This window comes from Neomonachus schauinslandi, chromosome 6, assembly GCF_002201575.2.
Source record: "Neomonachus schauinslandi chromosome 6, ASM220157v2, whole genome shotgun sequence".
NCBI lineage: Eukaryota > Metazoa > Chordata > Mammalia > Carnivora > Phocidae > Neomonachus > Neomonachus schauinslandi.
Window position 1 is genome coordinate 62,313,257 of NC_058408.1, and position 17,570 is coordinate 62,330,826.

General features: G+C 37.0%; 1 protein-coding gene across 1 annotated transcript in view; it reads right to left on the bottom strand.

Moving 5' to 3' along the window:
* The window catches only part of AKT3 (AKT serine/threonine kinase 3), a 298,230-nt gene that overhangs the window by 84,331 nt on the left and 196,329 nt on the right, over window positions 1-17,570 (bottom strand). Inside the window, exons 7-8 of the mRNA XM_044916426.1 lie at window positions 10,663-10,728; window positions 9,277-9,345 (exon numbers count right to left, since the gene is read on the bottom strand). Of these exons, the coding sequence (XP_044772361.1) occupies window positions 9,277-9,345; window positions 10,663-10,728 (135 nt within the window). The remainder of the gene's footprint in view (window positions 1-9,276; window positions 9,346-10,662; window positions 10,729-17,570) is intronic.

Genomic DNA, 17,570 nt, shown 5'->3' on the forward strand with positions numbered 1-17,570 from the left:
AAAGAATAGATATAAAAAAATGTAAAAACATATATAATATTAAAAATATGCTATAAATATTCATATGTAAATACAACATAAAATTGGTTTCTACAGGTTAGTTTATATATTAAATACTTATATTAGAAAAAAAAAGGTTTAAATAAATGCTTTAAGTTTCCACATTATGAAACAGGGTAAGAAAAGCAAATTAAACCCAAAGTAGCCAGAAGGAAGGAAATAATAAAGATAAGAGCAAAAATCACTGAAATAGACAACCCCAAAATAATAGAAGAAAATCAGTAGAACCTAAAGCTGAAAATATCCATAAAAATTATTAACCTTTAGGAAGAATGATCAGAAATAAAAAGAGAGAAGACACAAATTGCAATATTAAAAGAGAGACGTTAACCACTGCTCCCTACAGACACTAATGCAATAACAAGAGAACGTTATTAACAATATTAAGCAAATACACTTAAAAATTTAGATGAAATGAACAAATTCTTAGAAACACACAAACTACCAAAGTTTACTAAAAAAAAATGCATGAAAAAAAAATACATGTTTTTATTAACAATGAATTGAAAAAAATATATATTTATATATTTATATATAGTTTTTCAATTCATTGTTAAAAACCTTCCTACAAAGAAAACTCTTGGTCCAAAAATTTCACTGATGAAATCTACCAGAAAACAGAAGAGGAAGCAATGCTTCCCAACTCATTTCAAGAGGTCAACATTATCTTGAATCCAAACTCAGAGACATTACTTGAGGTTGGGAAGAGGAGGGACCTAAAGAATATTACGAAGGAACAAATATTTAAAATTCTTAACAAAATTTTAGCAAACTGGATCCAACAACACATCAAGAGGATACTATCTCATAACCAAGTTGGGTTTATCTAAGAAAGGCAAAATTGGTTTAACATTAAAAAATCAAATAACAAAATTCAAGGTATTAGCAGAATAAAGAAGAAACAAAAATGCATGAGATTAGAAAGAAGTAAAACTGTGTCTGTTCTCACATGATATGATCATCTACACAGAAAATCTCAACATACTTACAAAAAAATTTTTTAGCAAGAATGTAAGATTCAAGGGTAATAAGTATCAATTGCATTTCTGTATATTATCAACCAACAATTCAAATTTGGAAGACCAAGCACTTACAATAACATCAAAAACAAAATAGTTCAGGATAAATTTAACAAAAAATGTTCAAGACCTGTACACTAAAAACTATATAATATTGTTGAAAAAATTAAAGAAAATCTAAATAATCAGAAAGCTATACCATGTTCATGGATCAGAATGCAATATTGTTAATATGTCAACTCTCTAAATTGATCAACAGATTTAATATAAGCCCAGTTAAAGTGCAGGAGACCTTTATGTAGAAATCAACAAGCTTATTCTATAATTTATATGGAAATGTTAAGGAAATAAAGTTGTCAAAGCAATATTTTTAAAAGAAAAGCAAAAGTAGAAGACCCAAACTGCCCAATTTTAACACTTACAGTGTGGCAGGCATAAGAATGAATGGATAGAGATTAATGCAACAAAAGAGAGGGTCCAGATATCAACCCCATGTAAATGGTCAATTCATTTTTGACAAAGGTGTCAGGGTAATTTAATGGGAAACAGATTATATTCTCAAAAAATATGCTGGAACAATTAGATATCCAAATGCAAAAAAAAAAAAAAAAAAAAAATGCTGACTGTTATATACCACCATATACAAAAATTAATTTGCAATGGATCATAGACCTAAATGTAAGTGCTAAAACTATTCACCCCTTTAGAAGAAAACATGGGAGAAAAAATCTTAAACTTGGGTGAGGAAAAGATGTTTTAAATTAAATACCAAATGCAAAAACCACACACACACAAAACCTGATGAAATGTACTTCATCTACTTTAAAATAGTTGTCCTTCAAAAGACACTTTTAAGAAAGCCTATCAAAAGAAGATATCCAAATGGCAAATCAACACAGGAAGATGCTCAATATCATTAGTTGTTCAGGAAGTTCAAATTAAAACTACAAAATACCATTACACACTCACCAAAATGGGTAAAATTTAAAGATTAACCATGCCAAGTGTGGTGATGATGTTAAATAACATCCTAGAAATGTAAAATTCTATTTGGCAGTTTCTTATGAAGTTGAATATACCAAATGACATAGAAATTGCATTCCTAGATATCTAGCCAAGATAACTGAAAATGTATGTCCATACAAAGTTTTGTACTGGAATATTCACAAGTTTTTTTCATAATAGCCCAAACTGCAAAGAACCCAAATGCCTATCTACTAGTGATTGTATAAGCCTATTATGATGCTACCATGTAATGGGAGTAAATCCATAAAAAGAAACAAGCTACTGATATATGCAACAGTTCTGATGAGTTTTTAAAGTAATAAGCAAAGTGAAAGATGCAGAACACAAATGACTAGATACTGTGTTTGGAGATGATACTTGGAGCGATTATACTTTTTAATATTTAGGTATCGTGTTGTGATGCCTTGTGTTTTTTCTTCAAGGTCTCCAATTGTACATATATTGTGTCTTTGGTTTTCCACTCTTTCCATATGCTCACTCTGAGTAATCCAACCTTTGTGTGAGAAGTTTAATTACCCTAAAAATGTGGTGCTGTGCCATAACCACAGAGAGGAGAAGAATCGTGGAAATAGGCAAAGCCTGGCCAGCTCCTACAGTTCCAGTCACCTCATCTGAGATTCTAGGTATGAAAGTAAGCCTCTTAGATATTGAGGCTAGTCAAGGCTTTGAATTATTACCTTAGATGCAGTGATATATTGGCTTAATGATTTATCTTAGAAAACTAGCCTTGAAATATTATAAAAGTATACTAAAATACAGTATATACTAAAGTATATATTAAAATCTTCCCAAACTTATTTTGCCTTCAACTTTATGTACTAAAGTGAATATTATAATGCATCTTTCTTGGCTTGGGAATTTTTGAAAAAGCTTTGGATGAAAGCAATAGAATTCTGATATAACCTACATAATATATTAATAACTACAACAATTAGCAAAGAAATTAACTTGTCAGACTCCTGAACAATAAAGATATTTATATACATATAAATCTAGTAAAATTTTCAAAATCATCACTATGAATATAAAATGATACTTTTAATTTAAAAATCACCCAAATCACACCTCCATAAATTAGTAAGTAGAACGAGAAAGCTGACTCTCTGGACTTCTGCCTCATGTGAATTTAAAATGAGATGATTCTGGTTCACTGAAGACAAAAATGCCAGCCAAATAATGAAAATCTGAAATAAGTATGAGAGGATCTCAAGACTGGCATGAAACTCAAAGTCATATGCAAAAAATAAAGTGAATTTTATCAAGGTAATTAATATAGTGTACAATGAGCTAAGTACAGACAAGAATAGTGAATAAGTGAGTGTTAGTTCACTCATATCCACATAAATAGAGGAATGTGAAGAATTTATCAGATGAATAAACATTTCTACACAGTGACTTCCCTTTATCCTCTAATGGGTATCTTAACTTCCAATTTCAGCTTGAAGAGAGGTTTACAGAGGTCCAGAAAGAAATACGGCTGAGTGAGATTTTTGGGGTAGAATCCTAAGTAGAGGCATACAAGTTTTATTTTTTTATTATTATATTTTAAGAATTTTATTTTTAAGTCATCTCTACCCCCCAATGTGGGGCTCGAACTCACAACCCTAAGATCAAGAGTCGAACACTCCATTAACTGAGCCAGCCAGGCATCCCCTAAGTAGAGGCATTCTAAACTGACCAGCACCATCTTAGTCAGTTTTCACTTTACTTTTTCTTTTTGTTCTCAGAATATTTTTCTCCTTCTTATGTAAATTCAGTAATACCTAAGCTACAAAAAGAGGGTTGATTTGGATATGTTAGCAGCAGTGTCACTGGTTACATTACTAGAGTGCTTTTATAATTTGTTCTCCAGATGCTGAATGACTGTATATCCAAGGCTGCCCTGAATTCACTTTCACAACTTTGAGCTCCAAACCCACCCCTGTACATTCCATTCTATCGCCAAGGTTCATGCTTTGCATCAACCCAAGAAAAAGGAAGAATCCATGCACCTGCTTAGGAATTAGTCTTTGTCAAATCCAATGCACATTTTTCAATTGTTATCTTGCAGGATTTACTTGTTCTCTGTTCTACTTAATACACCGTATTTAGCTTCGTAGGCTTCTCTTGCCTGGCTCCTTCTCCCCAGGATGCTCCTTAGGCTTCTCTCATCACCAACACGTCTACTGTTGGCATCTCCAGGTGCCATTCTTGGTCACTAATGTTCTAACTTTACATACTTCTCTCACCCTCGACCTTTCTTCCCTTCTTTGGTTTTAGCCCTGCTGATGAAGCCTATTTGTATCTCTGACCTAATTCTACTTCCCTGTAAGCCTCACTAGGTACCTCAAATATAAGATGATCACACCAGAACTTATTCCTCATCCTGTGTTTCCTGACTTTTTGAACAGCCTATCCATGCAGTTCCCCCCAAGCAGCAAACAGGAAACTGACTTTTTTTCTTTCCATTTAGTCATTAAATCCTGGAACTACTAGGGGCACCTGAGTGGCTCAGTTGGTTAAGCGGTCTGACTCTTGGTTTCAGCTCAGGTCATGATCTCATGGGTTGTGGGATCAAGCCCCAGGTCAGGCTCCACACTCAGCACAGAGTCTGCTTGGGATTCTCTCTGTCCCTCTTCCTGTGCCCCTCCCCCTGCACCTGCTCTCTATTTTTTCTCTCTAAAATAAATAAATAAATCTTTAAAAGTCAATCAATCAATCCTGGAAATTCTGGTACCTAAACATGATTAGAATTTTATTCCTTCTAATATTACCTCAATTAATGACCCTATCAGTTTATGACTAAATTAGTAAAAACCTAAATGCAGTATCCTCTCAAGTAGTTTCCCTGTTTCCAGTTCTGTCTTCAACCCAAGCTTGCTATTGCTACAACATATTCTTTCTGAAACATTTTCTTACAGAAATCCTTCCATGATGCTCCATTGTCTTCAGGATAAAATCTAAATTGGTTGGGAGAGAAAATCTGTCCTAATATGATGCTGACTACTTGCTCAGACTCTTTTGGCTTTTCTCTGCAGGACTTTATGCATCACCCCATACACTGTGTTATATCTGGGCAGGTGGGGGAGAACTGGCATATTCCTGTACATTCTACATATTTTATTTCCTCTGTATAGGAATGTTCTCCTTCTCATTCTCAGTGATCGAAGTTATAGTTAAACTAAAGTCTTAGCTTAGCAACCACTTGAGGAAGTGTTTCATTTCCTACCCTGACATTCTCCCCCCTTCTCTTCTCTCTTCCTTCTGGATTGATTCAAGTGCCCATTCTCTGTATCCCACATCAACCAGTGTTTTATAGCAATAATGACACTATAAAGTATATGCATATTCTCTTCTCCATAACCCCAACTACATAGTCATCTTTTAAAAGAAAGTACCATGTTTTCCTTATTTCTGTATCTGCTGAGGTCCAGTCGATAGTAGTTGCTCATTAAATATTTAATAGGCAAGTGGACTATAATGGGATAGGTTCTAAAGTTCAAACATAAATTATGAAGTATAATCAAAATCATTCTTGCAAATTCCTAAGGAAGGTACCACACTGCAGACCCAACATACTGTCTCAATATAGTTAAGCCCAGCAGTTCTTCCTCCAACACTGAAATACTGCAGTTTCTTAAATGAACATCTGTAGTTACAAGGCACTTAATGACAATGATTTATGAAAACTATGTATTTTTACGCACCAGAGCTTATATCCCGTGAAACTCTATGGATGCCAAGTAGAAACTGACATGGCATAAAAGAACAGCAAAATTTATTTCTCATCTTACGGTGACTCTGTGAACACACTTATCAAGAAAAATGGCAGAATCACCATATCCTTCCTTCCTTCCTTCCTATCTATCTCTATGCTGTCTCTTTCTGACCCCATTTCTTGAATTCATGTAGTTAACCACAATTATGATGTGATCCCTATTGTACTGATATGCCTATAAGCAGCCACTGTTGATTTCTTACACCAATATCCTCTCACAATCCACTTCCATCAAGATATATTTAGTGCTTTAAGCAATACAGGCAAACACAGGGATAGTAATAAGCATGGCTGCGAGCATGCTAAATTCCTGTGCTATCTATTAGGCTGAAATAAGTTCATATATTCACAAAAATGTGAAGGTCAGAAAAAGAATGTCTCAACTGCTGTATTTATACTTCATGATAAAACATTCCAGAACACAGGCTAAAAGGATGCTATTGCTAATTAAAAATCAAGACAAGTATGAATTAAGTAAAAATTGGGCTACTTATAATTACTTCAATAGGCTCACTAAAGAAGCTCATCTTGAGGCACAGGTTAGATATAAAGAGATTTGAGGATGCTGCCCTTTGGGTGAGCACTGTTTACCAGAGTTACCTTTCTTTCTTCTAAAAAGATTTTTTATTTATTTGAGAGAGAAAGTGAGTGGGGGAGGAGCAGAGGGAGAAGGACAAGGAGACTCTGCAATGAATGCAGAGCCCAACATAGGGCTCAAACCCACAACGCTGAGATCATGACCTGAGCCAAAATCAAGAGTTGAAAGCTTAACTGACTCAGCCACCCAGGCGCCCCCAGAGCTTCCTTTTCAACAGGCTGGTCTCTTAGATGCCACCCAGAGGTTCCTAGTAGGGTAACACCCCCCGTGCATCTGTGAGTGCTGGTACGGACTGCCTGGGTGAGTTTATAGCTTCCCTTACTTTACCTCTATTTCAACCTATTGCCAAACATAAGTACCATATTTAATATTTTTTCTACAGCAATGGAGTTTTCTACATTTCTAGGAAGCATCCCTGGGCAGAATAAATGTCATGGTGAACCTAAAGCAAAACCAAAATTAAGTAAGTCACGATAAAGATATATTGAACATAGATTTCCTTTGCAGAAATGATAAATTTAAGAATAGAAATAATCACATCAAGTTCCAAGAACGAGATAACTATTTGTATTTACAAAGTACATTCAAAAGTGCATCTAAAATGTATTTAAAAACGTGATAACTTTAAAGAGAGAAAAATTGGGAAATTATATATACAAAATTTTCATTTTTACTAAAATTACATAAATATAATCAAAATTTACTTATATATATATATATATATATATATATATATACACAGAAATGCTGTAATTACTATCCATGCACATGAAAATTATATACCACATACAGAATCAGTTCACCTGCCGCAATCTATGAAATTATTTAGTCTTTATCTATAACACATTCTCGAAACAGAAATTCTGAAAAAAGAGAGAAATAATGTAGGAGTTTCGGTGCTAAAGAAAACCATCTGGCTAGTCTGAAAATCTGTTTTTGTGTGTAAAATTGTTTCAACAATCATCAATTAATTAATCTCAGAAGTACTCTAGGTTTAGAATGACAGTGTGGGTGCAGCCCCCCGCCCCAGGAGGCTCCAAAGCTTCCCTCACCACACCACACAGAACCCTCTTCCCTCCCGCGAAGTCCCGTGGTTCTTCATCTGTAGTTCCAAAACAAGCGATAATTATCACTTTATACCTAGCATGGGTATTGTACCTTATCTTCCCCACTTGACTGTAAACTCTTTGAGGGTAAGATCTATGTTTGGTTCAGATTTTATGTCCCACAATACCTATCAGGTGCCTTGCACAAAGCCTCAAAAAATACATATTTTATAACTACACTAAAAGATACTCCCTTCTTGAAAAAAGATTTTCAAGTTTTGTCCCCAAAATAAACTATATAGTACATTACTTTCTATTTTTCTTCCTACTTCTCAGCAGTTTCCAGTTTAAAAAACCCTGTTGATCCGTGCTCCTGGAGAGAGTTTATTCAGCCATTCACTTAACTTATTTATTCAAACCACCCAAATTGATAGTCTTACCCTCGACACATTCTTTGTAAATTCACTCTATTAGTTCTCCCTGATTCCAAACCAAAGCCACTTTTGATCCCTCTCTCTTTCTACCCATACCCGATTCAGTGGTCATTAAGGTGGACTGGTCCTGTGCAATTCCACAAAGTTCATCATCTTTGTATTTTCTCAGACAACCTCTGACTGCAATGCCTGGGCTATTCTCATCCAACTACTCAGGTTCTTTTTGCCCTGTGCTCACCCCGGTGATTCTGCTCACATGATCCCCTCTGCCTGAAGAATCTTCTCAAGTCAGTCCCCTGCTGAAATCTCAGTAAGCACTGAAGGACTACCCTTAATGCCAAATCACCCAGAAAGCATTTTCTATTTTTTAAATCTTTTTTTCATAAAGAATTTTCTAATAGGAATTTGTGAACATTTAGGTCCTTCACTATACATTCTAATTTATAATACACTTACGAGGTAAATTACAAATGTCCTCATAGAACGATGATGTCTTAGCACATTCTGGTAAACCCACACTGCCTTGGCATTTAAAATGTGATTACCAAATGAATGGATGAATGTTTGCAATTCCTACAAGTGAGATAATTCTATAGGAGAAAATATTCTATAGAGGATATTTAATCCATTTATTTTGAAAAACAAAACTACGTTAAGGTCTGTGAGATACAATCCTCTATTTAATAATTAAATTTATTTCAGAAAGCCCACAGTGTAAAATATTTCCAGTTAACTATTCTAGTAAATTAAAATTTTCCCTCACATTGATTTTGATCCAAAACAGGGAAGACAAAGGACAGGGGAACAAAGGAATAGGTGAGATGTACCACTATGCTGATTGCATTTCTCTTCAAAACTACAAGATCCTTTCAAAATCTCTCACATATAGTCAAGGTTACTCTAACTACTATGTAAAAGAAGAGGGAACTCAGCACGATGTGCCTACAGAGTACGGCTCAAGTAAGTTTAAAATGGGCTAAATAATCTTTTACCAGTTTCACAAACACTTGAAAAGAACTTTGCAAAGCACCATAAATCCTGTATTTCCGGCTTTCAAAATCACATGATTTCCAAAAGCATATTTGTGCTAAGATATTTTACATTTAAAAAATATAGGGAGAAAAAGAATATGATTATGCTTTCCAATATGTAAAAGCAGTCATAAAAAAAACAAGCGACCATTACGTTTCATTAGAAATGACTCAGCTCCCATCTACCCAAATCCTTGCCAGGAAGTAGACAACTGTTACATTATAACTTATATTTTCAGTAATTATGAGAAAGGATGACAGGACTACCATGCATATTCAAGTGCTGGATTAACTTCTTGACTCACCTCTCCCCCATTTACATATTCCATCACAAAACACAAACGGTCTTTTGTCTGGAAGGAATATTTCAAGGACTTGAAATGAAAAAGAAAAAATGTTACATTATAATCCAGTATTCTTATAACGATACCAAAATAGAATACTTAGAAACAGTAAGCTTGAGGGATGAAATGAATCATTCTTGTCCTAAAGAGGCTACTTACTCCTTAAGAGTGTTGAAGAGTTTTGAAGAACATAAAACAAATTTTGTTTAGATCAGCATTGGCTACTGTTAGGGAAAGGTTAAAATTAAAATTTTAAGTAAAAATACACTTAGTAATTGTGATGGGCACCTCTCAATCTATCATGCTATCTATTTGTAACTGGATTAGTTAGTCCCCAAAGTTCCCATCTGCACGACCTTCAACTGAGGAAGTCTCAGGAATACAGCTAGAGCAGTTATGTTCGGGCTTCTAATATAGTTCCAGCACTGCTTTTTGCACACTGGGTGGGTGCATAACATGACTGAATTCAACAGAGTTGGTTCATATAATTATATAAGTTACAACGGTATCAGAACTTTAGAGCTATCTTATTACACTGGACAATATACACACAGTAACGTAACAAAGTAAGTCTAGGTATCTGATTATTACCTCTGAAAACATTCCCACTTTACATAATCCTAAATCTTTGAAAGGTTCCCCCTTTGGAAAGTCTACCGGTTGTTTTTTCTCTTTCTTTTCTACCTGTTATTTTTAATCTTAATACGCTTAGAACCAGGAAGAAATTGTCTCTATTATAAGCAATCTAAGTACAAGACTATAAAAAAAATCAGTTTCTTTCAAAACAAGTAATATGCATGCAAGTCAAGAAAACATATCATGACTCAGCTTACCTTTAATTTAATGTATTCAGTATTCCTGGGTTTCTTAAAGTACTCTATACCTATGGGAGGTCTCAATTTCTATAAAAAATATTCAGTAAAGATTTTCTGCCTTTCATATCTGGAGACAATGCTGCTTGATCATTTAAATATTTATCAGAAGCCAGTAAACAAAGGAAACACAAAACCCTCACATTTAATACTAAGAATTTCTTGTAAGTCTACCATTTTCTCAGTGGTCTCCGTATATTTGCTCTATGGTTTTTTGTTTCTGAAGGCAGTGAAATTCGTGAAGGAAAAAAAATCTCAAAAAAGGAATGGTTGTATAAGAGGAGGGAAGACAAATGCATGCATATTGTAAACTTAGGCCCTACGTTGCAATAAGGTCAAAGGAATAAGACTTAGTCTTTCCACAAAGAAAATGGCATACCTAAATAAATGTTACTTTTCATGGCTTAGTTGTTTCAATAAAACTCCCTTAAATTTAAAATGTTATGATTATCACATCTGCCCTTGAGTCACTTACTGTTAAAAAGGGGTGTCTGGTGTTCTTTAATACTCTGCTCTCAGTCAGAGTATGCGCCACTTCATCCTACAAAAGAAAAAGGGAAACCTTTAATATATGTACTAAGCAGTAGTAAAATCAAATTTTCATTCTTTCTCTAAGACCAGAAGAGGTTCTGTCTCCAGAGACAGAAAAAGATGTGAAGAGACGAGGACATGTTTCCTTTATTGTTATGCTTTTCCTCCACATCCCCTCCAAAAAAAGATCAAATTAATGATTTAAATCAGATGGCTGTAAGGTATAATAAACTCATACACACTCAGTCATACTTAATCAGATTATATTGATAATGATATAAAAATCACCAAAAAGTTATCAGGGACACAGATGATTAAATAGTTAACCCTTCCCCTTGAAGGCAATACCTTAGCGGCTAATATTTAGGCATGGAGTACTTAATATTTCAATGTTTGTAGTATTATTTTATTCAGGAGGATATAAAGGATATATTTCAGTCAAGATCATAGAATTTGTAAGTCTCCTACTTAAGAGAAAAATCAGTTCCTGAAAATAGGAACATAAAATATACAGATAAGATTTAATTGTCAACTATACATTTTAGAAATAGAAACACAGAATATAAAAATTGTATCTTTCTGCTTGTGGCTTTTTAATGTGCTTCTTAAAAAAAAAAAAGAAAAGTCACAACCTACTTTAGGTGACAACTTAAAAAATCTGGGTGTATTTCAAACCAAAAGTAAGTGTATTTCCCCAATCTTGTACATAAATCTCATCTTGACATCAAAAATGAACTAGGAGAGATTTTCTTCAACATATGGAGAACTGGAAAAATGTTTCATATTTCAAAAATAACACCATCTTCAAGAAGAAAGGAAAGGAAGACATTGCTGAAACTAACACAGCATCTCTGGTCTTTGCCTCTAGCAAGATCCTAAACAAAGCTCTTGCTGGATTAATGTCTCCACACTGTCAGCAAATCACACTTAGATTGTAAGCAAGATGTGGAGAGCAAAACACTGGGTCACTGCATTATATTTATCATCTGACCTCAGTCAGACCTAGAAGATAAATGAGAAATAGATTGATCAAAGATGCTAAGGCCTGGAAGCCATTCCAAGAGGCAGGGCCAGCCACGTCTGAACAAGGCAAGTGTAATTAACAACACAGTGTTTAAAACTGGGAGTGAAACAAAACATGGGTATGAAACCACTCCTGAATTATCTGTTTAATAAGAATCAGGCTTAAGTGCTCAAATAGTTTGAAAGCCTCTGTCACATCATACTATAGTTTCTAAACGAATTAGAATAATAGCATCTTAATGCAAACTAAATCACAAGCAGAAATGATAGCATAACTTACTGATTTCTGCACCCACAGGGCCTAGCATAATGATTAGCACACAGTAGAGACTTAATAAATGTTTGTTGAACTGAACTGTTGATCATAGGAATAAATTCCAGATGTCAGGGGTGTGGGGCTTCATTAATTCACTCAACCCTTCCATAAATATGCACCAAATCTATTCTGGCCTTGCTCTACACACTGCAGACATGGCCCCGAACAACAAAGACAAGGATCCCTGCCCTCAGGGAACTTTCCATCTCCCTACACAGATGGCGACCAATGTTAATGAGGGAAAAAGGCAGAGACCTACTGCAGTTTAGCAGCATTCATGTGATGCACATGAAACACATCAGGTAGCATTGTACAGGTGGCTACTCTGTGACAAACACAACCAAATCCAGTCATTAAAAACCAAAACCCATGGGGCACCTGGGTGGCTCAGTCGGTTAAGCAGCTGCCTTCGGCTCAGGTCATGATCCCAGGGTCCTGGGATCGAGCCCCGCATCGGGCTCCCTGCTCAGCAGAGAGCCTGCTTCTCCCTTTCCCTCTGCCTGCCGCTCTGCCTACTTGTGCTATCTCTCTGTCAAATAAATAAATTTAAAAAAATCTTTAAAAACCAAAACCCTTGATGTGCCCTCAACTAAATGCTAATGACAGTGCAGGTATAAAGTGGTTAAAAAAAAAAGACATAATCCCTCTGCTCACGGAGTCACAGGCCAGTGGAGAAGACATAACAGATGGGTAAATATCCAACTTAATAAACAATCACTAATGCTGATGAGTGACATGAAGAAAAAATGGGGATATCTACTATCCTAAATGAGGTAATGAAGAAAAACTAACATTACTGGAAGAGTGTAAGGTGGGTAATGTGATGATGGGGGAGGCAGGGGGTGACATAGTCTGATTTCTATTTTTAAAGGTTTACTCAGGCTCCTCTGAGTAGAAGGACAGCAAAAATAGCAAAGATGAAGCAGGGGGCAACAAGGAAACCGACAGAGAAATGAGGATGGCTCAGACCACTGTGGTAGCAGTGGGAGCAGGAAAAAAGGGGGCCATTTTGGAATCTTTTTGAGATATAAAATTAAGTCATAATCCAAAAGTAACCTGCCTCAGCATGAGGGTATCTCAAAAGAAACATCTCTTTACAGGCAGTCAGAAGGAGATTCACAGAAGAGATACCATTTTTGCAGGTTATGCTTGAGGAAGCTAAGGGGCTGGAGGCAGCCAGCCAGGTGTGAAACCCATTTGAAACCAGAAAAGATATTCTAGGGCTTCAGAAAATATTTCCAGAGGGTAGTTCATGCTGCTTTTTATTTATTTTTTTTATTTTAAAAGATTTATTTACTTATTTATTTGAGTCAGAGAGAGAGTGTGAGCAGTAGGAGGGGCGGAAGGAGGGGGAGACAAGCAGACTCCCCACTGAGCGCGGAGCCCAATGCGGGGCTTGATCCCACAACCCTGAGATCACGATCTAAGCCGAAAGCAAGAGTCCAATGCTCAACCAACTAAGCCACCCAGGCGCCCCCATTCTACTTTTTAAAACAGGCCCACCACATACAATAGTTATTTTCCTAAATCACTTTGTAAGTTTCAGGAGTGAAGATTAGTTTTTTTTCTAAATTCTGCAATCTGCCTAACCACAGGGAAGAAGCCAAGGCAAGATGTATGGAAACAAATGCTAAAACAGTATTTCTTTATCATAAGAATGTGAGCGGAATTAATACTGTGTATGTATCTTTCAAATATTAAAATGTATTTTCTACCATATTTTGCATATGATCAGATTAGAATTCTTCCCCCTTAATGCAGATTTAATGGTACTGTACTTCACATACTAATTAGTTTCTGCTATGAAGATAAGGTATGCACAAGCTAAAAAGTAAACACAGATGCCAATAATTTTTAATTACAGTTAAAAGCAACATGTCAAAACAAAAAGTTAAAAATAACAGTGATAAAACTCAGCGGCTAAAACAATGTGATGCCTTTTAGAAAATCCACTCGTTGATCAGGACTTTAAATGAAGAGGGCTAAAAATGCTTGGGTGTGCAATAGAAGTATAACGATTTCACGAAAAAGCTTCTGAAGTTCAGTTTCATGTATATTCATCCACGGCAAAATACTAACTAATGAATTTTTAAATCTAGTTTCTCTCATAGGAATGGGATTTTATTTCTTGAGGACATGAGGCAAAGAAGAGTCCTCCTCACATTTATTTTCCCCATCGTCTCCAATTTATTACTCCCTTCCACTACACGTGGTCTAAAATTCTGCTTTCATTTGTCACCCCCCCCTTCCTGTAGTGTCGAGTGGTCGTTGGGTATTTCGTAGGGGGTGAGGAGTAGGATATGGCAAGGAAGTAGAGGAAGAGATCTCTAACCCACTGTCAGGGACAACAAGGGTTTCATGTCCTTTAAGCCCTAGAGCAACTCAAAAAGGTAGGCTTTATTATTCCCATTTTGCAACAAGAAACTGAGGCTCCCAGAAGTTAACCTGTTCAAGCTGCAGGTGAAACAGTACCGAACCCGCGTTAGGGTCACTTCCACTCCACACCACTGCCTCTCATTCAAACGCTCAGCTTCTCCCTAACTGGGCACTTTCCACTCTGTTCATGGTATTTTCTTGGTCTTGAATGCAAGACCCTACTGACCATCTCTATCAGAAGTCCGTTGAAATCACGACAGAGCACACTGGAAGGACTTCCTTCCTCCATCAGAACAATAACAAAGACCCAGAGGAGGAGAGGGAGCGGGCGGGAGAGAGCGAGAACAGGGCAGAGAGGTCTATGACGCGGCTCCCTTACTCTCAATTAAACCACAAGCACTCCCAGTGATCCTTACATTCTTGTCTTGATCCCACAGGTTAGCAATCTATACATCTTTCCCCCCATAGGAAAGACATCACACTTCTCATGCTCTAAATCTGGGCTCCTAACTTCCCCTCTTTTAAAAACGTGGGCCTGCCCCGTTCCCCCCCCACCCCCCTCTCCCCCTCCCCCTCTCCCCTACTCTCCGGGGTGCCGCCAGCCTGTCTTAGGGCTGGGCCCTGACTGCTATTTCTCTTCTCTTTCTTTACCATTTTTTCACCTTGATGCAGAAAAAGAAAGCACAGTTGCTCTCTACGATCTATGAACACTGCGTCACCTTTCTCAAGCGCTGTCATTTGATACTTTGTTCTTGATCCTCCCGTTCCAAATATTGCTTGACTTTGATCATGATGCAATCACTTTGGAACCTAGTCTTTCTTAAATTATAGAGTATACTGTTTGTTCATCCGACCCTTCACTGCACTGCCTTCTTTCCTTCTGCCCCTTCTAATTCCCAACATTGGAATAAATCCGTCTCTACTTTCTTACCTTTCTATCCCACATCTGAAGGGGAAAGAAATCACGTAAACATACTGACTAGAATGATTACAGTTCCCTCTCCAATCTCAGCTGAATCTTCCTGAGGATTCTTTCACCCCTCTCCTAAGGTCACTCTTCCAGTCTTCATTACGGTTGTCTTAGAACATTCCCAGGCCTCCTACCATGCCTAGTAGGTGTGCTACCTTACACCTGTCAAGCTACTGAGCTGGGACTGGGGCCCAGGTCTGTCTCTTTCAAGTTCAGGAGCTTTTCATTAAGTTTCTCTCTTTTTATCTCAATTTTGCTCCCTCACCCTTTCAAAATGTGATCTACATCATTCACATAAGTCATGAATAACATTTGACATGTTTGATGACATTCTCTTCCTGAAGACTTCTCTTGGTTTCTAGAACACCAGGAATCTCTTACTTCCCTCCTCATCAGTAGTTCCATTTTCTCAATTTTCTGCTGGTTTCTTATCTCTGAACCCTTATTCTAGGAGTGCCCCCAGGACTCAGTCCTCAGACCTCTTGTCTTCACTATGCCTCCAAATGGTCTCTATGGTGATGGATTTCCAAGCAGGTCCCTCAGCCCCAGAAACACCTACTTGACATGGATGTCTAGTAGGGGACTTAAACCTGGATGTGAAACAGAAACATCATATTTGGCATGTCCAAAACCTAGTTTCTAGGGGCGCCTGGTTGGCTTAGTCGGTTAAGCGTCTGCCTTTGGCTCAGGTCATGATCCCGGGGTCCTGGGATGGAGCCCCATGTTGGGCTCCCTGCTCAGTGGGGAGCCTGCTTCTCCCTCTGCCCCTCTCCTGCTCATGTTTTCAATCTCCCTCTCTCTCTCTTCCTCTCAAAATAAATAAATAAATCTTAAAAAAAAAAACCATAGTTTCTAATTTGCCATCAAAAAGCTTGTTTCTCCCCCCAAAAAACAAAAAAACAAAAAACCACACACACACACAAAACCAAACCAAAGCAAAGCAAATGAACGAAAATCCCCATTGGCAGAGAATGGCAACACCATCCCTGCCATTGCTCAAGCCAAAGACCAGGCAGTGATCCTCAACCCTTTTCTTTCTCTCACACCCTACATTCAATCTGTCAGAAATCCTGTTGGCTCAGCAAAAACATACAACCAGGATCTGACTGTGTCTTTCCACTTCCATTGCTACTACTCTGATGTAAGTCACGATCATCAATTATCTGGATTATTGACATTAACTCCTAAGAAGCTCCCTGCTTCCTACCCATGCCCTCTTCTCAACACTGCAGCCAATGAGATGCTCTTAAAATGAAAACCAGTGATGTTATTACACTGCTTAAAAATTTCCAATGGCTTCCCACTTCATCTAGAGTAAAAACTAATATTCTTCTGAGACCTACAAGTACCTGCACGATCCTAAGCTCTTCTTCCTCCATGCAAGCCATGCTAGACTCCTAGCTAGTCTAAGAGTGTGCTATGTTTGCTGCTTGCTCAGGGTCTTTCAACTGCGATGCCCTCTGTCTGCAACATCCTCCCCTCCAAAATAGCTCAAGGGCTTGCTTCCTCATCCCCTTCAAATGTTTACTGAAATTTCACCTTCACAGTGAGGCCTTCTGTGATCACTCTATTTAAAATTGCAAAACCCACAATCGTCATTCCTGCCACTCTTCCTTAATTCCCTACCCTATTTTATTTTTCGCCATTAGTATGTATTAGCTTCTTACATACAATGTGATTTACTCATTTATTATGTGTATTGTTTATTGTCTGTGTCCTGACTAGAGTGTAATTTCCGATGGGGGGTGGGGTTTGGTCAGGTTTATTCATTCACATAGTCCCAGTGCCTAGAGCATGCACCTTAAGTAATTAGGTATTCAATTTATATTTATTGAAAGAACAAGTGAATGAATCAATAAATAGTGATTCTTTAGCATATGTTGCTGAAGAATGACAAGCTTTCATAAATTGCAAGAAGCAAAACAGAACACAAACGAATGAACTCAGACCTCCGAGAGCACAATGAGCAGATGAAGGTACAGCAGATCAAAGCAAACCCACTCTCTATCGGTCTCCCACAGCAAACCACAGTCATTAGCACAATCTTTAATACAGAAGTTCAAGAGAATCTGGAATAATGAACCAGAGAAACTGGCAGATGATGTTAAGAAGTTCTGGTTCAGGTCCACCAGCAATAACTGAAGATCCAAGGAGATAGAGATGTCAG